Source organism: Belonocnema kinseyi, chromosome 2 (genome assembly GCF_010883055.1).
Source record: "Belonocnema kinseyi isolate 2016_QV_RU_SX_M_011 chromosome 2, B_treatae_v1, whole genome shotgun sequence".
NCBI classification, from domain to species: Eukaryota; Metazoa; Arthropoda; class Insecta; order Hymenoptera; family Cynipidae; genus Belonocnema; species Belonocnema kinseyi.
In genome coordinates, this window is record NC_046658.1 from 119,726,023 (window position 1) to 119,753,436 (window position 27,414).

Sequence of the window (27,414 nt, forward strand, 5' to 3'; positions counted from 1 at the left end):
AAATACATAAATCAAATATTATTATAACAAAAATGATTTCTGATGTTTAAAGTTTCCAAAATTATTCTTTGAAATTAAGATAGGCTGTGTCTATTCATCCCGAAAAATTGAGAGAGTGTTGGAAAGGGGGATGGATTAATGGTCTTGAATTTTCGGGACGACTAGCCACGTTTTTGAAAAATGTTGGACTATTCACCCTGAATTTCGGAACGAGACGTATCGTTTAAAATAACAATAATTCAACAAAAATTCTGGATGAAATTTTTTTCAACGATAGTTATTTTAAATTGAAACAATAATTTTAGAAACTTTAAACCCTAGATATAATTTTTGTATATATGTTATAATTGTATTTTTAATAAATAAATAAAATCTATTTGAAAAATTCTAATTTTTTATATTTGGGAATTTGAAAATTTGGTAATATTATTATAATCTTTCGGGAATTTTGGTCCATTCTGGAAAATCATTAATCGGGAATTTTATTATTCTGAAATTTGATTATTCGGGAATTTCACAGTGTCGGGGATTTTATTTTTCGGGATTTTGCAGTCGTCTCATGGATCGATGTCTTAATAAATAATATATATACATATAACAATTTTAAAGCGTTCAAGGTTATAGTAATTTAAAATTTAAAATTTGTAAAAAAATTCAAATTTGGAACCATTGTTGAAAGTTTCCATGGAAAGTTTCCGTACAGAAAAATATGGAAAACTTCCATGATGTGGTAAATTACCGAGCGTGGGTGGAATAAAAGAGAGATCCTGGTGACGTTGCGTAGCTGATCCTATGTACATACGTGTCCCAATTCTAGTTTAGGCTAGGCGCACTAGGGGCGTCTATGAGAACATAGTTACCCTCTTTGTTTATGTTTCTATTTAATTCAGAGTCATCATTAGCAGCACAATCTATAAAATAGAACTAATAAGAAAATTAAATTTAGTTTTTAAATTTGTAAACAAAATTTAAAAAGACCTGGGTGGTAACAACCCAATCGGTAATTTGGAACCGATTAATTGATTCAGTCCCATCACAGTCCGCCTCTGATTTAATTCATATACTTTCTTATTTTGCTGTATGTACATATAAGTGTTGAGAGTGTTGAGTTTTGGCTGGGAAACAGCAAAAAACACAAATCCGTGAATGAATTTGTTCAAAAACTGTTCTGCAACAAACGTCAGCGTTTTTATCGCTTTCATAAGAAATGATAAGAGAAATATTTAGACATGATTGTGACAAACAAGACTGAATTTTCTAAGGGTTTCTGGCTAGAAATTATATTTCGTGTGTTCTTGGCTGTATTATTTTTGTAAGTAGAATATGTTATTGATTATCTTTTTATTTTTTTATTTATAAAAATATATATAATTTTTTTATTATATTATATTTCGCCTACACCGTGCAATCTATATTGAATTACAATATGAAAACAGGTTCGGGTAAGTCCGTATTAAAAAACAGGTTTGAACTGCTGTGTATATGGAATCAAGTACATCTTGATTGATTTTGATATTTTGTCTTTTGGTGATATAATACAAAAAAGCGGGCCATTGTGCAGCACATAATGAAATATTATGTAGAGATGTCAGGATGGGTGACCGTAGGGCCAGGTAAAATCTGGAAATCAGGGAAAAGTTGTGGAATTTTATTGGTCAGGAAAAGTTAGGGGAAAGTCAGGGATTTTGAACAAAATCTTATAAAAGACAGAGCATGTAAATAAATGGCACTTTAAATACATGTCAAGGATAATAAAATTGAAATTTAAAAATTTTGAAACTGTTTTAGTTTGTTTATAAAAGATTCTATATACTTTATCTTTCAAATGATTCATATCATTTTTCAACTAATGATTTAAATATTCCATTTTTTTTCGAAGTTCATCGGTTTTAGATGAAAATTTGAATTATTTGATTGAACATTAAATGATGGATTAAACATTCATATTTTCGGGTTAAAAATTCAACTATTTTGTTAAAAAATCGCCTTTTGGCTTTGAAAGTTCAACTTTCTTGTTGAAAATTAATCTTTCTGGTTGAAATTTCAACTTTTTTGTTGAAAATTGATGTTTTGAATTTGAACTTAGCTTTTCCACTTTTAGTTGAAAATTGGTTTGAAAATTCCTCTTTTTTTGTTATAAATGCATTTGTTTCGTTGAAAATTCAACATTTGTATCCAAAGTTCGTCTTTGGATTTAAAGTTTAACAATTTGGACTATTTTATTTTTCATTTCTTTTCCCAGAAAAATTCCAAGACATTAATTCACGGATTCGCGTGATTTTAGAGCTACAACTTTTACGTGCTTCAAAGTCTCGGACTCTATGATGTAAAAGCATAGAATTCGAGATCGGAGAGCAAAGGAGCGTGGCCTAATCCCTGAAACATCGGACCCATGCTTTAAAAGCCAGGGATCCGAGATCTTAGTTTTCGCGCCAAAGTGTCATAAAATCAGGGAGCAAGTACCGTGTATTAATTTCCTGAGATTTTTTTCCGTGTTGGCTGAAAAATCTGTCTTTTTGGTTAGAAAATTCATCATTTTTGTTTTATTGAAAATTGAATTATTTGATTGAAAATGTAAGTGCTTGGGTGATTTTTTTTGCTGAAATAACAACTATTACATTTTATTTTGAAAATTAACTATTTTCTTGAAAATTCAACTGTATTATAAGAAAGGCTTCTTTTTGCCTTATAAATTTAACTATATCGTTGAAAAGTCAACTTTTTTTAGTTATGGTTTAATTTTTTTCTTTTGCTTGAAAGTTCAACTATTTGGTTGTAAATGGAACTGTTTTTAGTTTAAGTTTAATCTTTTTGTCTGAATATTCGTTTATGTGCTCAAAAACTCATCTTTGTAGATTGAAAATTCATCCTTTGAGATTGAACATTTATTTTTAATGGTTTTAATGTTCAATAAATAATCTTAGCATGAATATTACATACTAATAAAACTTGAAAAACATGCTCTATGAAAAAATATTTCTGCAGGAAGTTGGAAAATTCGGAGCCCTTTGAAAGGAAAATTCAGCCAGAAGAACTTTGGTTGTACAGAAATCCAAGGAAGGATGATTACGTACCAATAAATATATTATGGGTATGTACCTAGAATTGTTGTCAAATATAAAATTTTTTCAAATAAAATTTTCACTATAACGATACATTTTTTCAGCCGCTCGTGTTTGTTCCTCCAGTTATAATAATTGTTATCACATTTCTGATAAATGCAGACAAATTCGATCTTCGACAGGGAATACTTTGTTCAACTCTAGCCCTAGGATTAAATGGAATTTTAGTCGATATGTGTAAACTAATCGTAGGTGAGATATTAAACTTTCTATTTTCTAATCACAAATAATGTGACGAAGTTTTTGTACAATTTCTTCTAATTTTTTTATTTTTCTTCTGCAGGCAGACCAAGGCCAGATTTTTTTTGGAGATGTTTTCCGGATGGAGAAACAAACTTAGAAATAAAATGTACTGGCGATCATCAAGTTGTGATGGAAGGCAGGAAATCATTTCCAAGTGGACATTGTTCTTGTAAGATTTATTGTTAATTTTTAATTGTATCCTGTTTTTTTATTTCCTTTTTTGAAAAGTAAGATGAAACAAAGAATCGTAACGAAGAAGAAAAACAATAGTACATGTAACTTGCCTGAAATTTTATTCATTTTTTTCTCATAAATAATTATTTTGGTAGGCCTTGGCTACACGTACCGAAATTTCAACCCTTAGGGCTTGAAAATTCAACTATTTGATTTTTGTTTAAAGTTTAATCTTTTTTGTTTAAAAATTCGACTATATGGTTGAAAATTCATCTTTTTGGACTCAAAATTCTACTATTTGGTACAAAATCAACTACAGTGAAGTTTCGTTTGTTCTAATTGTAAGACACGCGAAAGATTCGATAATTTTAAGGCTGCAGGGGCACCAACCTTTACCGCGACCTTCAGGTTTTTTTGGCCAAGCGCGGGTACATTAGCTACCGCGGCCTTGTATCGATCCACTGCGCTGGAAGCAACTTTTTAAACTGCGCATGTATCGAAAAGGGCGGGTCTATTTGAAACCAATAAATACTACCAATAACAATCCAGATAAATATATATTTTTTAATTTCACTTTAAAAAAATAATTAAATTGTATCTAAGAAATAGATAATTTAGAAAAATCATTATTAATGTTTTTATTGACGTACGACGTGACAAATAAAACATTTCCTTCAAATAGTACAATTTGGTAACAAACAATCAATGTAATAAAATCAAAAAAGGACTCAAATATTTAGCAGGATAGTGAGTGTTGTAGCATGACGTCATGATCATGATAGGATAGGTGGACATTTCTGGAAGGTTAACATAGTTATTGACATGGGACTGCATACGCCTTTTTAAAGAAATTATTCTAAGTGTAAAATTAAGTTAGAAAGGTCTGAATAATAATATTTTTCAAGCGTCGAATTCCAGGATAGGGGAATGTCAGCCCTCAAGGAGGTTAGCACATGTTACTGCAACTGCATGCGAGTTTTTAGAGAAAATATTCTAAACGTAAAATTAAATTATAAAGGTCTGAACAATAATATTTTTCAAAAATAGAATGCATTTGCGCAATCGTGTTTTTTCCTTAAATATTGATGACCTTACAGCGTTACGAAATGCAATCGACTGTCCAAAATTTGAGGTAAGAGAGTACCCGATCTGATACGCTATCCTGATATTTTGAATATTTTATTTTATTTCGTGACACTGAAAGGTCATCAATCGACAAAAGAATGGAACATGACTGAGAAAATGCATTCTACACTTGAGAAATATTACTATTTGTTCTCGCTCTTCGCATCGCTTTTTAATTGGTCACCCACTGACGAGGAGGAGAGCGTACATAGACCGTGGTGGGAGGTGGTTTAAAATTCAAATATATATTTTTTAATATCTACTATTTTATTTTTCATTGAGAATTCATCTATTTTTGTTGAAGATTCATCTTTTTGTTTAAAAAAGTAAACTTATTTGTTCAATTTTTAATTCAAATAATTATATTAGCTGTAAATTCAACGGTTTAAATTGTCAAAAATTCGTCTTTTCTGGTAGAATTCAACTATTATTTATTTTAAATTAATTTTTTTTAAATGTTAATTAACTTTCTCGTTGAAAATATAATTTTTCTGGCGAAAATTCAATTGTCTTCTAAGCAATTCGTCGATTTGGTATTTTATTGAAATTTAATGTTTTTTGTTTGAAAAGTGGTCCATTTGGTTGAAAATTCATCTTTGTAGGTTTTAAAATTAACTATATGGTTTGAAAATTTAACTATTATGTTGAAAGTTCGTCAACGGTTTTCTGAAGCGCTTGACTTTTTGAAAATTAAACTTTTTGATTTGTGGAAAATTCATATTTTTTATTTAAATTAACCATTTGCAATTAAAAATTAAAATCGTTTTTTCTTTGGTTACCAAATTTTACTAACTTATTGCAAATTTATTTTTGTTATGAAAAAATTAATTTTTTAAACTGAACATTCAACTGTATAAATGGTGGAAAATTTGTTTTTTATTTGAATTTAACTGTGTTTTATTCCAAATAAAAATCTTGTTTGTTAAAATATAAACTATTATTTTTGTTTTTGTTGAAAATTCATCTTTTTTGGTTGAAAATTTAACTACTTGGTTTAAGTTCAAACTTCAGTGTTAAAATTTCGTTATTTTCGTGAAATATTCATCTCTTTAGATTAAATAAAACTGACTAAAAATTAACCTCTTTGGATTGAGGATTGATTGAGAACTATTTTGTTGAGAGCTTCACTCTTTTTCTTAAAAGTTAAACTTTTTGGTTAAACATTTTTGGTTGAGTATTCAACTATTTTTTCTTTAAAATTGAATTATTTCGTTGAAAGTGAACTTTCTCTTTTTTGAAAATGAATACTTCCGTATTTTAAAGTCAACGGTTCTCTGCAACATTTGTTTTATTATAGCTTACAATCTCGACTCTTTTGTTGAAAATTCATTTATTTTATTCCTAATTCTGTTGTGGTTGAAAATTCAACTATTTTGCTTCAAATTCAGTATATTTCGATTTGAAATCGTAGAAATTTTAAGCGTTTCATATATAATTATTATTGTACCCTAAGATAATTTTGTTTTAAAAGAATTTATTCCCCTATTGTTCTCATATTTTTGAGAAAATTCACCCTATTATATTTAATTTCATAATAAAATAAATATTAATGACTACAATTATTTTAGTTGTCTTCACGAGTTGTGGATTTATTTCGTTCTACTTAGCTGGGAAATTTCGGACATTTACAATAGCTGGAAAAGGAAATTCTGTGAAGTTATGTGCATTTGTAATTCCATTATTGATCGCACTTATCGTAGCTTTGAGTCGAACATGCGATTACCACCATCATTGGGAAGGTATGTCTCTTTCTTTTACTTTTATATTGGTGTGGTCGAAACGAATTTATTTATTTTTTATTTTTTAAAGTCTCACCTCCTTAATTTTGTGTCATTTAGTGAACAAAATATTTCTAATTTTTTATGGATTAATACAAAGCATTACAAATTTAATGGATCTTTATACATTAAAAATAATCCTAAAAACTTTACAGCAGTGATGTAAAACTATCGTGCAAACAATTCAAAGAATAAAGATTTCATTTTGCAAGTGAAATTACCCTCAAAATCGCCAAAAATCAGCCCTGTAGATACTATAACGTAATTTTGAAGTATTTTTCCTGAATTTTATGAAACTGAAATGAAAATTGGAAGTGTGATTTATATGTATAAGAATTTTTATAAATGCAAATATTAAAAATAATGCTGTTAAAATAAACATTTTGCATGTAATTTATAGTCAATAGTTTATAACTTTCGACATTTAAAAATTTAAAATTTAGCAACTAGGTAGTGCATACTATTAGCTTAAATCCTGTAAATCCTATATTCCTATAATATTCCTATAATAAAAAGTACCAAAGAAAAAAATGTAATTTTGCATTAACTAATAAGGATGAAAAGGGGGAAAATATTTATTTTAAAGTGCATTATTTTCCATACTTGAATTATAAAGATTGTTATATAATTTACGCTTAAAATTTTCATTTTAGTTTCATGAAATTCAGAAGAGACACCTGAAAATTGGCGAATTCGAAGGTGAATTTATTTACATAATGAAATATTTAGCCTTGTGTTGCTCGCGCGATAGTTTTACATCATCATTGTGAATCTTCTACGATTCTTTTTAAAATCAAAAGATGAATCAAATGCTAAATTTGTAACGCTTCGGAATACTGTAAATAAAAAAAAACCTATAAAATGTTTCTTTTTTCAAATAATAACCAAAAATGAGGGGTAGAGGCGTAAAAAATAAAATAATAACATTTTCGGATTACCCTATTATGTATGCTAAACTTTCAATCTGATAATAAAGCTAACAAAATTTTATTTCTAGATGTGCTAGTTGGTTCTCTCATAGGATTGTCGATGGCCTATATGTGTTATAGGCATTACTATCCACCTTTAGACTCCCAATTTTGTCATCGACCCTATTCGAATAGTGCTAATTAGTTTTTTACCAAAATTGAAGTAATATATAATTTATTACCTTTTACCTGTAAATAAAAGCATTGGTTCACAGTATATTACATGAAATAGATCATGATTATGGAAAGACAGAAATTATTTTGTGACTGTAATTCTGTGAGTTAGTGCTTAAATTATTATTATCATGATAGACAGATAACAAAAACATTATTCTATATATCCTTAATGACTAATTAATATATTGAAAACACCCTGATAGAAAACAGACTTTTGTATAATAACAAACCTATATTATCTGTATAGAGTTTACATAATATACGAGAGGCTTATTTTCATTCTCATATAAACATGTCAGTAACATTGTATTGTACATAACAAAAAATGTCACTCAGCGGAAAAAGGCTTTGATTAATTTAGTATAAATTACCATTATTACGGCGTGAATTTAACGAAATCATCAAAAGCGCTGTTTTTATTCTGAATTTTTTCCATTCTCTCAAGATTGTTAAACAGAAACGCTTAAACTTATATAATAGGGACATTTAATATTGTTTTACATATTAAATTATATATTATAAAATTATTAAACACACCAGTATACTGTAAAAAAACTTGTTTTACAATTTATATTTAAAAAAGAAAAATTCGCACACATTTAAAATTCCTGTTTCTGTCGCGCCCATTACGCAATATTGATGTGACGTAGTATGCCTTCAAAATCTTGTAAATAAGCCGGGAAATTCAGGGTTTTTTTCATGAAATAGGATTGCTGTTATTGTTATTTTGTGCCTAAATGTAAGAATACCTCTGCAACAAATCCAGGTAAATTATTTATATCTATACCCAAAGATAAGGAAAGAAAAAAGTGGTACACAAAATTGTTCAGCGTGTCATGTGCCCTAGAAAACTTTTATTTCTACAGTCTATAAAAAATCTATAAAAAAAGTGAGATTAAGTTATCCAGATGCAATTTTGTTAATATTGCCGAGGGGTCATTCACATTCGAATCAAGAGTTTTAGCGTTTGAAATCTATATAAAATCAAATGTAACCAGCAAAACGCGCGCGCGTGTGTGTGCATGTGTGAGCGTGAGTGCATGTGTGCGTGTATGTGTGCATTCTAGCGTGTGAAATTGGAGGTGAAAATAATAAACTCTTGAGCACTACAATTTTGGCAACTAATAAAATTTCGAATCCATACAAGCTTCAACTTTTCTAATTACATTTTGCTTATTGATTACTAACTTTTTTAATTGTGATTATGATTATACTGTAATCTTAAAGGTTTAACTCACAACTAAGTTAAATTATTAATTTTTTGAAGGTAATTTATTCAATTTTAAAAGTTTTTGCTTTGCAAGAGCATTCTAAGCTAATCAAAAATTAAAATCAAAATTATTCAATTTTAAAACAAAAGCAGTATAAAATCGAAATACAGTGAAACCGTTCAATAGCCCTCCTTTCTGTAGCCCTTCCGAGAATTGACCCCGCGCCACAGGTTGGTTTAACAGGAGCTGCGCGGGGTACGCGGGATATGCGGTTGTCACTAAGGCGAGTACTCAAGTGTGAACAAACAAATGCGGAGCGGGCAATAAAGAGTTGGTTCCCACCTACCGTTAACCCCAAAATCGATGCTATAGAACAGTTACACTGTAAAATAAAATTGAAATAAATTTAGAATTTCTTTTACTTAGAATTCATATACAACTTTCATTTATTGAAAAAGAATTCTTGTGGATGAATTATAACGTATAAAGTTAATAAAAAGTTAATACAATTAGTGAAAAAGTGGTTATAAACAGTGTTATCCTCAACACAGAATTGGCCTGACCGTGCTTTCATAGAAACTTTGACTTAGGGTAGAAACTTAGAGAATACGCTAGAGATGTGGTCTCTGACTTAGGAAATTGAATTCTTGAAAAGTGCTGTAAACCTACCTAAAATATCTTGAAATTTACCAAAAATTTATGTATTTTCACCAGAAAAATTAAGAAATTTATTGCAAACTTTAAAAAAATACTTTAAAAACTTTGAAAATGATCTTTTAGTATAAAAAAAAATGACACGAAACATAAAATACGAGATTAATCCTCATCATTATTTCATTTAATAAGCGGAAGAAAAAATAAAATGAGCTTTGCACAGTGGTCATAATCATTTCTCAGTAACCACCTCAACTTGAACCACGTTTTGTAGAAAAAATTTGTTTCTTTACATATTCCTAACATTTATCAATGGTCTAAAACCTAAAGTATTTGTAACTTTAAAAAATTATTTTCGACCAAAGTGGGCTTTATATAGTTGTCGTTCTTAACGCCTCAATCATTTTCCTTAAATTTATGACATTTTAAACTTTTTCAAACAAATTGCAGAAGGAAAACAACTTTAACAGCGTTTACTGCTTGCAAGTGTCTGCAGGGTATATCCTAAGGAAATGTTAATACATATACTGCCTGATGGATGACCCTCATCAATCTGATTTCTTCATGTAAGAAAAAGGTATAACTTCCTTAAACCTTTAGGAAAATCAATAACTAAATTATATTAAACAAGTATCATATATTCCACCCCCCCCCCTCCCTCGATTCCCATCTTTTCCCAAGCATTTGATAGTTTGATGTTTTGGGTTAGCACATGAAAGCACTTCTTTTTATCATGGCACCTATTATAATCCGACTTTCTTTTCACGCAGTTCACTATAAATAAAATTAATTATCTTCATTAGCGATTAACCGCAAGGACTTGTATTTCCCACGAATAGGGAATAAAATTTCGAGCCGGAAATCTGGAAATTGTGAATTTTGAAAGTTTTAAAGAGAATAAAAAACTTTTCTTAAAATTCAGGTCTTTGTTGTTGGGGAGGTACTTTACTGGCCTAGGCCAGTAAAGAGCACTTTACGTTCCGTGCGAAATGCGCGCGCATGGACGTTTATTACTTCGACCCATGCGCACTGTTCTCTGCGGTGATTTTCCCTCTAAACTAACCTCAAACCTAAGACTCGGAAAACTTGAAAAGAAAAATCGGATACTATACTCTTCTTACATAAAATATCGTGTGGAGCGAGGTAGCGAAGACTTTTTACTGTCTTACAATATACTATTATTTGTTGAAAAAATCATTTTTCAAGTAAATTTCTAAAAATTTCAAGATTAAAAAAAAAATGTAACACAAAAATCTGAAAGATTTTAAGGTAAGTTTTTATTTTACAAATTTTAGAAATTTTTACCCTAGTGAAAATTCTTACATAGGTCCCTATATAGGAACCTACATAGGATCCTATATAGGATCCTACATAGGAACCTATATGTTTCACCTGAAGGTTCCACCCATAGGAAATGACATAGGATCCTGTATAGGATCCTATATAGGAGCATGTTTATGTTTCTATGTATGGTACCATATCCAGTTGCACAGTTTTACTATTCTATGGCACCTACATCTGGACAGAAGTTTTTTTGGCCCTCCAGGAGCACCTAGAGACTTACGTACCATTAGGTACCATAATGTACCATTAGTTAGGTACCATTAGGTACCATATTAGGGAGTGTTTTATACAGGATCCTATGTCCTTTCCTATAGATGGCACCTATAGGTGAAACATATTAGATCCTATATGTAGAATCCTATATAGGATCCTATGTAGGATCCTATATAGGAACCTATATAGGAATGTTCAGTAGGGTAGATCAGATTTCTGGTTTTTTCCCTTTACTTGAAAATTCATGTATTTTGTTAAAAATTTGTCTTTTTCGTACAAAATGAATGTTCTTGGTTCAAAATTCATCTCTTTGGTAGAAAACTTAATTGCCTGGGTGAAAATTATTCTTTTTTTTCTTCATTAATATTTTGGGATTGAAAAATTATCTATTTTGTTGAAAATTCGTCTTTTTTTGGTGAATCAACTATTTTTGTTTTAAAATTACTACTTTATTCAAAATTCATTTTGTTTTTGGATGAAGATTCATCACTTCAGTTGAAAATTTATTTCTTTTGTTGAAAGTGTAACTGAATATTTCGTTAAAAATTCGTATTCTTTTAGTTCATAATTAATTTTTTTTTTTTTAATTCTACAATTTGGTTTTCAATGCATTTTTTTTAATTACACATTTTCGGGTTAGAAAATGTAACTATTTTGTACACAATCCTCCTCTTCAACCTAAACAATTTTTACTTTGGGACACTTAGATTTATCCATTAAAACTCGCAACATGAATGAACATTGGGTCTATTTTCGTCGATTTTATAAATCGTTATAAATGAAAAAATAAGACAAATACAAATATTTACCGTACTCTATTTGAATTACTCTCGTGTGAGGAAAATATGAATTTTCACAGCATTAAATCTACTTGACAAAAACACGTTTTTAAATCAAACCAAAGATTATCATTGGCTGTGTACATAAAAAAGTTTAGTGAATAAATTTAATTAGTTTGTTTTATATATTTGTGGATTAATCTCGGTATTTCTATTGTAAATATTTTTCACAAGACTATAATCAATTGATCACACAATTTTTTATCTGGACCTGTAAATATTTGTTAGTTCACATTTTACAATCTAGAGGAATATTCAGTTATTAAAAGTCTTTTAACATAAACAGCCATGCGATTAATATTTTGTGCTTTTTTGGCTACTTTGTTTACATTTGTGGATGTACTACTTACTGTTACTGAAGATATTGCAAAGGAAACTCTTAGGGTGAGTTGCATCATGTAAGAGAGACCGGGCAGAATGGGATAGTTTATTTTCCCAATTTATTAAGGCCATGTGCTAGGATAAGTGTTTTTAGTCATATATACTCCACCTTTGTACTCGTTAAATAATAATTGAAACGAATTTAAATACTAGACAGACGTTATTTTATCATTTCTTTATGTATGTTTGGTATGGGAATTTTTTTAAAATTTATCATTTTACGAGAATAGGTGGAATATATATATACGGCTAAAATCATTTTCCCACATGCCCTTAAAGTACTCGTCATATGCTGTAAAATACTACAATGCAAATTGTTATTTTAATATTTTGAACCTTTATGTTTAAATTTGGTATAGAATTAAATATGGTCAATGAATAAAAAATATAAATTGAAAAGTATTGCTTTTGTCTCATCTCACCCTGGGCCTGGTCACCTGGGTCGGAGCGGGACACGTACGGGGTGAGACAGGACACTTTAAATATTTAGTATTTATCAATGAAAAAAATTAACTTATAATTTAATTTTGTGCAGAGTAATATTATTTTTCATTTTTTATATATAAATCGTTATTTACACTCACATTTTTGGAAAATTACAGACGATTTATTCTATTTCATGACAAAACAATACCAATGAGTGTTGCAAAAGAATGTAATGTAAATATTTATTTCCATCAGAAGTTCGTATGAAATATGATAGTGAAAATATGTTTAATAATGATTTTACTGACTTTAAAGGTATATTTAACTATGTTTGGTATTTATTTAGATTAGAAAATTCACCCCAAATTTTAATGTTTTTTTTTATATATTGCTCCATTTATATAAGAGATAATTCATGTTTAGTAGACTTTTCATTACGCCAGACTCATTTTAAGAAGAAAAAACATTTCCCTACACAAAGATATTAAAATAATGAAAATATTACTCAGGCGTGAACAAACAAAAGCGGAGCGGGCTATAATGAGTTAGGTCCCACCCGCCGTCAGTTCCAAAATTGGCGCTGCAGAAGAGTTTGATTGTATTTTCAAAAAAATTTTGCTAACGCATGCAAAATCAATATTCAGAAAGATCCAAACTTTTGTGACTAAAAAAGAAGTGACAAATTCGTACAAATTAAAAAATTATTCTAATCTTTATATTTCAATACAAATTAAGTATGAATAATTATGTATAAGAAAATAAAATTGGCATAATAATATTTCCAACTTCTCACAAAGTAACCTAATATAAAATACAGAGCGCTCACATGAGTGTCAAGCGCAGACCATGCGCACCCTGCACAGCTCCTGTCACACCTACCTGCGGCGCGGCCACAATTTTAATAAGGGCTATAGAAGGGAGGGCTATTAAAGGGTTCCACTGTATATGAATTTTCAACAAACGAGATGAATCTTCAACCAAAGAAAAGGGAGTTTAAACTAAAATAGCTGCATAGTAATATTATTGAATTCTATTAATACAGTTCACATTAAAGCGAAAAAAAGGGGGAAAAAGGAAAAGTTTTTCGAAAACACTGGGAACAAAGAATTTTTTAAAAAAGAGGAAAATAGGGGAACAGGGAAAAGAGGGGGCAGGGAAAAGAGTGTGAAGTCTAAAATATGAAAGTGATTATTAAACTTATTAAGCTATTACTCTTTATTGAAATGTACTTTGTTCAAATTTATTATCAGGAAACGCATTAAACTGAATTCATAAGGTTACTTTCACTGACCCCCCCCTCTCTTTTTTTACCCACCAAGTGCAGTGAATTTTGTGTGGAATTGATGCGTTTATCAAAACAATTAAGAGTTTTTTTTATAGTGTAGTAGTTTCGAACTGCAGTGTTAATAAAGACCTAATGTTAAAATAATACATTGAAATCTTGAAATAATAAATCATATAGTATTGCAAAGCTTTTCGTTATAATGAAGCGGGATTCGCTATAAACGGGAAGTTGATTCCACACTTCAGATTCTTTCGGGGCCCAAGAACTTTTCGTTATACACTAAACTCCTGATATAAGAACTGTTTCGGGCAATGCTTGCAGTGGCCTTAATCCTAAATCAGGGGAATTCAAACGTAAATGCACAGAACCGCTTGAACTATTTTTGCTGGATTTGAACGCATGACGCAAACTGGTGCAACAAATGCACTGACAGTGCGGCCATTATGCTGTTTGTCACGCTTGATTGTGCACCCTCTCTCTCTCTCTCTCTCGGTTCGCGGGTCCCCGCATAAAGAAACTGTTGAGGACATCAATATTAGGAATATCATAAACTGGGAGTTCTTATATCAGTGAAGTTGCGAGTTTAATAAAAGGCATTTTTTCTTAGAGTTGGATTTTTTTAGTAGTCTTCACGGGGCTGTCTTAGTATATATTATCAATCACGGACACATTTTTGTAATACAATAAAGTAAAGTAATAAGAGAAGTGTGTCTAATTTGTCATATTGGACAAAGCCTGGTTTTTACCCTATCATTCACGGACTGGGTTACAATCAAGTGCATGAGAGGGAGACCTACAGCTTAAGGCCGAACCACCCGAACCTCGGGATAGGTACATAGAAAAATGTCCAGAGGTACCGGCTCTGGGATCGAACCCCGGACCTCTAACGTAAAATCCGAGTGCCTATAACCAACTGAGCTGATTATTGCAGATTGTGTGATCTCGCACTGTATTTAAAAAAAAAGTAGTAATAAAATGTAAATAGTATTTAAAAACAGTTTTTTTTCAAAATGGCGCATATTAAATTACTTTCTATATGTATAATTTGTGAATAACAATTGAATTTAGTGTTTAATGTTAAAATAAAATTTTTCAGCTAGGTAATATCATAAAATTAATCGTAGGATGCTTTTATAAAAAGAAGAATGTTTTCACGATTAAAATAAGAATATAACGCAATTGCTCATATGATTTGTTAATAACAATTGAGAACATTACAATTGTTGCATCAGAATAAATTCACAATGCAAATGGGAAAACTTCCTTCAGACATCCATGCAGAAATAACAATTTGTAATAAAAAATTAAATTTTTTATTGAACTAAAATAATTAACAATCGTTTTCTTGGACAAATTATAAGAATTATGTACACGGACAACGATGCATTGAATCAAGGAAATATCGGTACAAATGCGGACGAAACAGTATTGACATAACATAACTTATGATCTATTGGGGCTTACGTTATTCTTTTTTTTTTTAATAATTGCTTGAAACTGCATGTTTCTTAATTAAAATCCAGAACATTTTTTCATAAATATTTTTGTCTGTAGTTTGATTTGTCAGTTAAACATTTTTCTCCAAAATACAATGGGGCGGGGTCAGTATAGGCAAAAAGGATTATTGGGACATTTTAAAAAACATATTTCCAGGACGCGTCCTAGTGGAATTTCTAGAAAATTTTTTATTTTTATCAGGACCCCTCAATAATCCGTTTCAACAAAAAAAGCTTTACCTACTAACTAATTAATGCGATGAAAATAGTTGTTTTTTTCGAAGAGATGCTTTGACGGTTAAGTTTATGATATTACCTAGCTGGAAAATTTTATTCTAACATTAATCACTAAATTCAATTGTTATTCACAAATTGTACATACAGAAAGTAATTTATTAATATTCGCAATTTTAAAAAAAATCTTTTTTTAAATACTGTTTTGAAGTACATTTATAAAACTGTTTACATTATCAAATCGGACAAGGTATTTAGAAATTGAAGGTCAATTTCGTTAGCCAGCTATTTTGGATAAAAAATTCAAAAAGTTAGAGCATCTTTGACATTTTAAAGCCCAACAACGCGCAAGATATGAAAAAAAGTCAAAAGAAAAAAAAGTTTCTTTTTGAAAGCTCTACAAGATTGTCATAACAACTTTTTGAATTTCCTTAAAAGACCGAAAATTCAAATTTTGATCGCACAAAGAATAATGAAGAATAAAAACTTTTATTTTTCGGTCAAACTATGCAAGATACCAAAAAAGATATGAAACAAAAATTATGCACCCGAAATAGATCTTCAAATTTCTCATGAATAGCTTTTTGATATAACGAGTATTTTTTGATTTATTCGTTAAAAAACAAAATTTAAAAAAAAACGAATTAAATTTTTGTACAAATGACAAATTGAGCTTTTTTGTCATATCGTTAGAGTATAGCCGTACGTTACTAGTTAGTATTGACGCAGTACTGCGTTCATTGTGAATTTCCTATTGAGACAGTATTGCGCCAGTAGCGATATCTAGTGTTGGCACAACACTTACAGTCCAGTACAAAATAGCCTTATCATCCCGGAGATATGCCAGTACAGGTGCCAGCACTGGCAAAAAAAACCAAGAGGGATTTATGATGGCAACCATGAGGGATCCATGAGGGAATCCCATGTTGGATCCCTATGGATTAGCATGTCGTTGTCATGAGGGTCCTCGCCTGGATTGCCCTCATGTATACCACAAGGCTTGAGGGAACTCCGTGCGGGCCCCTACGGGGACACCCTCAATTTTTTCACACGGGGAAAAATTAAAAAAAATACAAATTTGTTGGAAAAACAACGCAAGATACGAAAAAAAAATAATAAACTAAAGTTGTTCTCCCTAAAATGATCTATACATTTGTTATAAATCATATTTTAAAGGAACGCGTAGTTTTTGTTTTATTGATAAAAAACAACATTATAAATAGAAAATATAAATTTCTCGACAAACGAAACAAGCTACGAAAAAAGATGAATAGACAAAGATTTGTGCACGCAAAAAACGATGCGCAAGTTTTTCATTAATCACTTTTTGATAGGATTCGTAGTTTTTGTTGTAGGCGAATAAAATAACATTCAAAATAAACAAATTTATGTTTTTGTGAAAGCGACACAAGAAGGTTGAATAAAATGTGAATTAAAAAATGTTTTTTTTTTGTATAACATGCGCACTCTTTTAATTTATGAAAACAAGACAATAAAAATACATTTGTTTAAATATCAATGCATATTATTAATTATAATCATATACATTTATTTAGATGATACATTCGTTCGTGTAGCTGAGAATGAAAATTAATAGACAATAAAGTACATAAATAAATATAATATACATTTTGATATAATAGAGTTAAATGAAGAAAATAATTAGACAAAAGTTGTTCACCCCAAAAAAGGCTTCAAATTTGTTATTAATTATTTTTTGATGAAACGTACAATTTTGGTTTTAATCTTAAAAATTAAAATTTTAAATTTTAATTTTTAGACAAATGACACAAAGCTATGAAAAAATCAATAAAGAAAGGAGATCATCCAAAAAAGAGCTACAAACTTGTAATTAATAATTTCATGATAGGACGCGTAGTTTTTGTTTTTATAAAAAGAAACAATAAAAAATTTAAATTGTTGAAAAACTGCACAAGGTACGACAAAATAATTTAGACAAAAGTTGATCAGCAAGAAAATACAAAAAAATGTTCTTGGAAAAACGACCCGGCAGATGAAACGAAAAATGAGAATACAATACATTTGATATAAAAGTGTTGAATACAGTTGTCGATGCGTTGACCTTTAATTTCAAAAAGTCTGTGCACAATTGTGGTAGAAATGTCAACACATATTCGATTTGTAAAAAAAATAGTTGAATCTTCAAAACTAAAGAGTGCGATTTCTAAAAAAAAAAAAAGTTCGTATTTCAACAAAAAAAAAAGATTTTTATTTTAAATAAAAAACGTTTGAGTGCAACAAAAAAGTCGAATATCCAACAAAATATTTTATTCCACAAAAAACCAAAAAATCATTTTTTACCGATTTTCAACAAAGCAGTTCAACTTTAAACAAGTAGTTGAATTTTCAAGCATGAAAGTTAATTTGCTTCCAAACAAGACGAATTAATAACAAAAGGCATAAATTATCAAGAAAATAGTTGAATTTTTCCCTAAATACGATCAGTTTTCATCAAAAAGTTGAACAGTTAAATTTTGAGTCAAAAAATTAATTTTCAAACAAAAAAAAACGTATTTTCAACAAAATAGTTCATAAATCTTCCACCAATAAAATAAGTTTTTAACAGAGTAGTTCAGCTTTCAATAAAGTAGTTAAATTCTCAACCACGAAGATGAATTCCCAATGAAAAATTATTAGTTAAATTTTCAACGAAAAAAATGATAAATCTTCAACCAAAAATGGATTAGTTAATTTTTAAGTTGATAAAACTTTATTTTCAACAACAACGTAAAAACGAAGATTCAATCAAATAATTAAATTTTCAATCAAATATAGTAGAATTTGTTATCAAGAGATTAATACTAGATTATATATGATAGTAGAATTTTCTATTGAAAAGAATTCACTTTCAACTCTAAAATATAAATTTTCAACCAAAGAAGATGAAATCTAAAACAAAAATATAGTAAAAAATAATTAAATTTTCAACCAAATAGTCAAATTTGTATGCAAAAGAGACGAATTCTCGACTGAACATATAGTCGTAGACCTTGAAATTAAAAAGAAATAACTTTCAGCGAAAAATAGTTGGATTTTCATATCATTAAAAAATCACATCTGGCCGATGCAGCTCGTTCCATCGAGTCAGCACAGTCGTATAAACATGTAAACTTTTAGTGTAAATAGCCCTCCATTCCAAGTAATATAAATACAATCCACTCTTCTAATAAACTTGATATATTTTTCATTTTAAAATTGTGCCGATTCTTTTATTAATTCCAAAAATTACATTTTGGTCCTTAAAACGAGAAAAATTATAAGTTTTTTGAAAATAGGGAGAAGAAAAATTAATTAAAAAGGAAAAAGAGAGCAATAGGGCAAAGAGTGTAAAATATGTATGTAGATGCTTTAGTTGGAAAATAATCACTAATTTTAATTTTTCAACCGCCCTTAAAAAAATTTTTGTTTACATTTATATTTTCCATGTATATTCTCAGATTCTGCGTTACCTCCTCCCTCCTACGGCCCAAAATCTGTTAGGCTCCTTCCCCTTTCCGCGTCCAACGCTAATCGAATTAGCATCAACTGACTTCAATTTAATTTAAAATCCAAATTTCAAAAGTTTGCCGGCAGAAATGTGATAGGTTTCAGCGCCTCCATACGGGATATTTCCGAAGTACATTTCGACTGGTCACGAGTCGAGTCGGTATCGTCGGTATTGTGCAGTGCATGGTCAACGAACGGTCGGTGTACTTGGGTGTACTCTGGTGTACTCGCTGTGACTCGATTTCGAGTGATGTCGATGAGGAGCGGATTTTTCCAAGAGTTCTCCTAGAAACGAGATACTCTTCGCGTCGTGGTCGTTCTGGAAACGGGAAAAGTGACGTATTTTCCACAAAAGCTGGCCAGTGCGCCGTCGCCCATCACGTAAATGACGTAAATGACCGTTATTTACGATCTGTTGTGTTGGTGAAATGCTGCATCGACTTCCTGTGCATGGCGAAGGACCGTGAGCGTCGTCCGTCGTCGAGTTCTTTAGTCAAACGAGTCAAACAGTGGTGTGTCCGGTTTTGTGTTTTTCCCCCGTTTATTTGATCCCGTTTCCGCAAAATTAGTATCAACGGGTGCATCATCCTGCATAAAGACACTTGTGCGGTCCACCCGCTTAAAAAATGATCAACATGGAGACGGACACCAAACACGAGGACTCAAGCAATTTGCAGGTGCGCAAACTAGCTAATATATTTTTTCTTCTTAAACCTACCGCCATCTTATGTTTCGTTACAATCCAGGAATTCCCTTAAGCTCAAATTCTCCTCTCCGTCTCCAAAAATATCCCAACATTCCCAACCCCAACCCTCATTTACCATTCTCCCCTCGAAACTTTTCTCTAACCTCCGACTCCGGCTTCAAAATTCCAGAGCACATTTTTCTAAATCGCGTGGGAGGTTATGATTCTTCTTTTGTTTTTGGCCTTTTTGACACTTGACGATGACTGTAGAGTGCACAACTGTTCTCAATTCAACCCGTTTAGTCATTTAAACGTTAATCTCTAACTTGAACGACTTAGAACACAAGTTTTGCAATAATAATGCCGATAGACGGATGTCGACTAAATGTCAGCGTCCGTCTGAAAACAGTCTTTCGTGTTATATTTAGAAATGTGCGCCAGGAATATTAAGTCGCGGCTCATCGAGAACTGAGACAAGATAACGTCCACTCATTTCACACTTTCTTCAATCAAGAAAAGTACTTTAGAGTTCAGTCGCATCTTGCAAAATATACACTAGATCATACTTTATTTTATTTATATCAAAGAAGATTAGAGCAACTTAACAGTCAATCAGATTTCATTTCTTTTAGCTTTCTTTCCCTAGCTGCGAAAAATATTTCTATTACTTTCCTTTTTAATGGGAAATATTGCTTCTAAATTTAGCCTTGTTATTTTTCATACCTCGTGACACTTCCACACATCAGGTGGTATTGACATGATGAGATTATCTAATCTTATAAGTGTATTTTCAGGTTCGCGAATTTTAAATACCACTTCATAAACAGATAAGGCATTCCTAGGTACCGAAAGAGAAGCGTATTCCTGAGAATATTAATATTTTTATCTAATAGGCTTACTAGAGTGGTTCATAAATTTACATTTTCGAATTTTTCACCGGTTTAAGCAATGAAATTTACACATGGTGGTTGTAGGTCAGGGAATTTCTATAAAGAAGTACTTTAAGTAACTGTCAAGTAAGATAAATTTGAAATTAAAATAGTTGTATTCGGTTTATAAGCGAATCCATGTTAAAAATCTTATAATATTAAGTCTTTAAAAATATCTGAATATTATTGTTCAGGTAAAATGAAAAATTGTCCCGGGCAAAAATTCATATTATATCATATTTTGGTATTCAAAAATTTATCTGAAATCTTTTTTGTTTAGAAATTTGGCTATTTGGTTGAAAACTCGACTATTTGGATGATTATTTAATTATTTTGCTCGATAATTTAATTGTTTGGTTTAAATAAATAAATTTGATATTTTAATCTGAAATTTGGATGTTTTATTCTTTTTATCAAAGATTCTATGTTAAAACTTTTATACTATTAAGATTCTGGTCTTTTAATGTCAGTTGTCAGGAAAAATGATAAGTTGCTAAGGGCAAAATTAAGTAATTTTGAAAATAAAGTTTCGGCCACCCTGGTATAATATATTTTTCCATCATTTGTGTACCTTGTATTTCTATTTCTATATATATTTGCAGTTGCTTGTTCCTGACAATTATATTTCTTGTTAAAAAATTTGTTATTTGTTTGGATATCCAACTATTTTGACAGAAAATTAACTTTTCGTTGAAAATTCGTATTTTGGTGATGAAATTTCAAAAATTTAATTGAAAATTCTACTATTTGGTTAAATATTTAATTATTTTGGTTGATAATGCAACTTTTTTTTTTAAATTTCTCCATTTGGATAGAAAATTAAAATTTTTGTTTGAAATAAATAAATTTGAAAATTTCAATATAAAGTTTGGTTGTTCTATTACGTTTAGAATAGATTTTATGTTACAAGTTTTATAATAGTAAGATTCTGGCCTTTGAATATTATTGGTAAAAAAAAAGATAATTTTGAAAATTAAAGTTTAGCGGCCATTCGACTATATTTCTGAAAATTCGTCTTTTTGGGTGGAAATTAACTGTTTTTTATTTAAAAATTTTATTTGTTTGATTAAAACTCTACTATTATACTGTTTGTACACAAATAATATTTTTTTTAGGTTGAACCAATTTGTTAAAATTTTTTTATTAAAGATTCATCATTTTAGTTGAAAATTCGTTTTTTTTTTGCTTGAAATTTAATTTTTTTAACTGAAAATATTGCTTTTTCAGTTTAAAATTCATAATTTTATCTTAGTAGAAAATTATTTTCTTTGGTTGAACGTTTAACTATTTTGAGTGAATTTTACAGTTTTACAGAAAAATGTCTTTCAGCTTGAAAGTTCAACAATTTGGATGTACTTTTTTACTTCCTTGACCGAAAAATCTTTATTTGTTAATAAATCGTCTACTCGGTTGCAAAATTTATCATTTTAGTTGAAAATTCATCTCTGCTTGAAAATTTGAATATTTTGTTGAAAATTCGTTTCTGGTGCTCTAAAATTAAACTATTTAGTTGCAAATGCAACTGTTTAGTTAAAGATTAATTTTGTAACTGTTTCTGGTGAAAGTTTAATGTTTTTTGTTTAAAAAATTGGACCATGTTGTTGAAAACTCAACCATTTTGTTGAAAATGTAATTATTTAAGTATTCTCAAATTTAATGATCATTATTATTAATTATTAAATTTTAATATTTAAAATTATATATTTTGGCAAAAGGTAATTTTTGTAATCGAAAATTTCACTGTTTTGTTGAAAATTCGTCCTTTTGGATTGAAAATTCATCTTTTTTAGTTTAAATAAATAATTTTGAAGTTTTTAAATTTCAATCTGAAAGTTTTTTATTTCATTTAGAAAAGATTCTATATAAAGAAGCTTAAAATGCTGGTCTTTGAATATTAATGTTCAGGGAAAATGAATAACTGGGCAGGGAAAAGTCAGAGAATTTCGAAAATTATGTTTTCGGCTTGGTTTTTTTTCTGGGAAACCGGGAATGTTTATGTAGATCAGGAATTTAGTTTTATTTTCACTAAAATAACTTGAAGTTTATAAAATAATGGTTAAATTTAATTTCAATACATGCACATAATAAAAGGCAACTGCTACGTTTTGAATCTTTTTTCATTAAAAATTCAATTTCTTGTTTCAAACTGCAACTATTTTTTTGAAATTTAAATATTTTATTAAAGTTAACTGTTTTCCAAACCAGTTAACTTTTCACTGGGAATCTCAACAATTTGGTGAAGAATTCGTCTTCGGGTTAAAAATTCATCTCTTTTGGTTGAAAATGCAATATATTTCGACTCGAAATCTCAGGAATTTAAAGTATTTCATATTGAATTCAATACGGTACCTATATAATTTTATTTCTGACAATTTATTCCTCTATTTTCGTGAAAATCGCCGCATTTCCCCTGTTTTGAGAGCTTTTTGGGATGTGAAATATGTAGTTACCAAAAACTTTTTATTCTGAAAGAGACTAAATTAAAAAAAGGGTAATTTTTACCGACGATAAAGGTGACGATATGTAGCTTGTAAAATTCAACCTTAAAAAATTGATACTTTATAATTTTTCATGTTTAATTATGAGATTGTTGCTTTAAGCCCTACTAATGAAACCTATCGAGATTAGAAGGTTTTTCATTATATAACTTGTTCATTATTAAACGATTGAATTCAAAGTTTTGGAATGAACATTTTTTAAAGATTAATTGGGAAGTTTATATTTCGGAAAAGTTCAATTTTGGCTGCTTTATTTTGCAGTTTTGTTTTGTTTGCTCCAAATGTAAAAATGTTCAGCTTCAAGGGTTTTAAATTTTTAATTTCAATGACTGGGGAACATCTTTGCGAACCGTGAAATGACCTGAAATTTTTCAGGTGTTCAAAGTGGACACCATGATTTAAAAGAGTTGGTCACGTAAAAGTGTGGTAGGACATTTCCTTATAAAAGGCTGTTTTAAAGCTCTTTGAATATTTTAACTGACACGTTACAAGAAGATAAAATAATATCGATGAATTAGAGCAAGAGCTCAGCAAGCAGTTTACCATTTAATCAATGTTTATATACTTTTTTCGCCTTATTGTCCTACTTTATTCTTCCCTCGAGTTTTTTTCCACGCCTGAGTTTTTCTTCAGTTTACCACCCCCCATACTCAAACATTCACGTCAAGAAGTAGGCCAGACCGAGGGGCAGACATTGGAATCTTCACCCTATCAATTTGTCTAGCCAGAACTTACCCAATCAGTTATTTTCACTTAATAATCGATTCAAAATCGCGCAACAACCCAAAACAATTTATTCATGTTTTTCCTAATTTTCAGAATAAAAAATATGTACCAATTTAATCTAGTCAATAATTTAGGATGAAATAAAAAGTGAGGTTTAGAAATTAGAAAACTAGAAAGTGGCTGATACTATTTTCAAATTTTCTTTAACGATTCATGCTACGAAAATCTTAAATCAATATCACTTGTTTTTGTGTTCTATACAAGTAGAATATTGATTTGGGACATGTTTTGATTATGAAAATTACGGAAAATATGAATAAATTGTATTTTATGTTACATTTGTTAGAGGAAAAAAAAACCATTTTTTTTTTAAACGAATAGTAAGTGAAAATATTTTATATCCACTATGTGCCGCTGAAACGCTCGCATTCGCATCAAACTTTACTTTGTATAAAAGAGGCCAAACCTCCGTTGTTTACTAGCTTGTATGTATGCATTCTGCAAATAACGCTTCACTGCAATACATAATGCATTCGAGCCATTGGGTGAACTAATGACTCAAGCTTCTTGGAGTTTCCAAACAGTTGAGAAGTGTTATGGGAGTTTGAGAACTTCAATGATTGTCTACTGTGGGAATTGTCCAAAGGAAGTAGCATATAGCTTACTTAATATGACGATGCGATTGAATAAGAACAATTTTTACTATTTCTGGAGAGTCTGGCGAACCTGTAAGCCTCCAAGAATTTTGAAAATCAGGGTGGCCACTGGAACGGAAAATGACAGTGAATTTCTTTTTTTGACCGGGAATTTAATAAGTTTTTAGAAGATCAATCTATCCAATCATTTAAAACATCACAAATGTTCGATTTTAATTTTTCTTTTAGTATTCAATTTAATTGTTAACTTTTTCAATTATGAAATCATTCAGTTTACAAAGCGTAATTCTATAATCTTTACTTAAAAATTTTTCCGTTTTAGGCCTTCACTTTTTAGCGTAGATTTGCAGGGTTTTAGTAATAATATTTAAACTATAAAAAAATGATATCCCTTGTGAGATATCATAGTATTTTCCAAATAAGGAATTATAGATCAAATATTTGAAACTGAATTGCTTGAAATAGAAAGCCTAAAATCGTTTAAATTTCAGAGTGCTATATTTAAACATTGAACGTCACAATCTTAACTGTTCCATTTAAAGAAATTTCATTGTTGAAGTGAAAGTGTTGAATTCTAATGTATAAATAACAGTTGAACAATTATTGATTTGATTCGGCTTAAAACATAAATAATTCTACTTAAAATGATTGATATAAAAAAAGCGTCTAGGTTTTGACAATTCTAATTTTGAGTGAAAGGGTAGATATTTTGTTATTTAATTTTTTTTCGAGATTGGAAGAGAAACTTTTTTCGTTTTTTAGATTTTTATTAACGTGAGTTGAAATGGAAGATTAGTTTTAATTTAAATCATTGGAAATCGTAGCATGAATTTAAATTCTTTTAGAAGAAATCTTTGAACTGTCCATTTTATACGTATAAATTATCAGGCGTTTAAATAAGAAAATTTCGTAATTACATTTCTTAAAGCTTTTATTTAAAAAATGTTAAATCCAAAACAGTTCCACTTTCAGCGTTTCAAATTGCAGTTTAGTTGTAGTTACTAGGAATAAAAAAATTTCATTTTTCAGAATTCGAATTTTCTATTTCAAAAGACCATGGAAAAATATTGCAATCCAGGAAAGAAAATGTTCTTAAAGGCTTTTTTTCTACTATTAAGATGAAGCCTCTAATGATTTTTATTCGGGTATAATCATACACAGTAAATCCCCGAGATATTATTTATCTGAAGTTAGATAAAAAATAATCAGTCTTCGGATCATTTTATTTGTCAAATGTTTTCAGCATTTTTATCCAGCTTCAGATAAATAATATTTCGGGGATTTACCAATGTGGCCTATTCGAAAATGGTAACTTCAATGACCTATTTTAGCATTGTATTATGAAGTAGAAATTAAATGTAGAACTGAATTATTACGAAAAATATTATTCTAAATCGCAGCCTATTTGAAAATGATATTTTGAATGATTTGTTGAAGTTTAGATTTAAAAAGTTCAAAAATAAAAAATTTACCTGCATTAAAAATTTTAATGAGATAAAATTAAAAGCCCTCTATGTTGGAAGTCTTCCAATTTTAAGATAGGCTTGTAACGCTTATCTTGATTTGTAAATATGTAAAACAATATTTTAGCCAAAGTTGGAGTCAAGAAATTTTTTTGTTAATTTGAATGATACGAAGGACAAGCAAATTTTGATAACATTTCATTTTGCATTTTGTAGAATTTGAAACTTTATTTTTTGTTAAGCAGAAACGTAGATCGAACTTAAATTGATAAGAAAACAAATTTAAAAGAATTTTTCAATTGTAAAGCGTTAAAAATTTCGAAGTATTTGTAAAGTATACTTTGTGGATAGTCAAGAAACTAGAAGTTTTAGTTCAAGTAGGCCAAAATCATTATATATATATATATTTTTTGAATAACTTCAGCTTACTGCTACTATCTGTAAAATAATTTCAAAAATTTTAGTAATTTAATGAAAAAAACGTCAGACTGCGATTTTTACATACAGAAATTTTGTAATTTTCTTTTTATAATTAATCAAACTTATTATACCTAAAAAATCCAGACGACACCCAGTTTCTTAACTGTTAGAAACAAAGTGTTACTTCACTGGAAACGTAATAAGAACCATATCTAATGCGATCATTCACCGTAAAACGTTAAGACCTACTTCGTATTTTTCTAGTAACAAGTGCTTCGGACTCCTTATTCCTTTTTCTCTTTCATGTTTCTCCTTCAAAAACTTTGTTCCATAATTTTTCAACTCTATTTTATAAACAGGCTCTATATACTACGTAATTATTTATAATGATTATGAAATAATATCAGTTTTTGAAAATACTTTTTTATGTTTTCTTGCATTTGCATTTGATTACAAAAATTACATTGTCTGGTGCGTTTTGAAAGTGTATAAATGCTCTTGGAGAACAGTAGGTTTGTGAAAATAAAATTAGATTTTACGTTGAAGCTAAATCTTATCTCGCACACTAAAGCCTAAAACAAAGCTGCTTAACCGTATTTCTTGGCGGTGAATGTGTAAGGTACGATTAGACAAAGCTGCTTAGAATTCCATCGGTGCTTTGTCGCGTGTCTCATTTACGACAAAGCATGGCCTCACATTTGCAATTAGTAGTATGCAGTCTTCCAGCCAATGACCTAAGAATTGTACAACTAAGAATGAAAGCACTGCTTATTTTGTTTGCTTATAAAATATTAATAATTTTTTGAGGCCGGAAAATGATAGTGAAATTCTTTGACCAAGGTTTGTAAAATTTTATTGAA

General features: G+C 29.6%; 2 protein-coding genes across 3 annotated transcripts in view; both read left to right on the plus strand.

The window, feature by feature from the left end:
* The first annotated feature begins 849 nt into the window (after window positions 1-849).
* Window positions 850-8,729, plus strand: LOC117167379 (phospholipid phosphatase 5). Its single transcript, XM_033352258.1, has 6 exons — window positions 850-1,312; window positions 2,986-3,091; window positions 3,167-3,314; window positions 3,406-3,534; window positions 6,233-6,403; window positions 7,440-8,729. Exons 1-6 carry the CDS (start codon window positions 1,230-1,232, stop codon window positions 7,553-7,555), a joined length of 753 nt encoding a protein of 250 aa, XP_033208149.1. The 5' UTR covers window positions 850-1,229; the 3' UTR covers window positions 7,556-8,729.
* A 10,641-nt stretch (window positions 8,730-19,370) lies between these two features.
* The window catches only part of LOC117183160 (beta-TrCP), an 81,066-nt gene continuing 73,022 nt past the window's right edge, over window positions 19,371-27,414 (plus strand). The window contains exon 1 of one of the 2 annotated variants that reach the window (XM_033376384.1): window positions 19,371-19,854. In XM_033376384.1, coding sequence (XP_033232275.1) covers window positions 19,804-19,854 — 51 coding nt within the window. In that variant the 5' untranslated portion in view covers window positions 19,371-19,803. The remainder of the gene's footprint in view (window positions 19,855-27,414) is intronic. The other variant, XM_033376382.1, reaches the window with a different exon arrangement.

Coding starts and splice junctions, on each gene's coding strand:
- LOC117167379 (XM_033352258.1), top strand. CDS start 1,230: ATGATTGTGACAAACAAGACTGAATTTTCTAAGGGTTTCTGGCTAGAA. Junction 3,315..3,405: donor TATGTGTAAACTAATCGTAG/GTGAGATATTAA, acceptor TTTCTTCTGCAG/GCAGACCAAGGCCAGATTTT. Junction 6,404..7,439: donor TTACCACCATCATTGGGAAG/GTATGTCTCTTT, acceptor TTTTATTTCTAG/ATGTGCTAGTTGGTTCTCTC.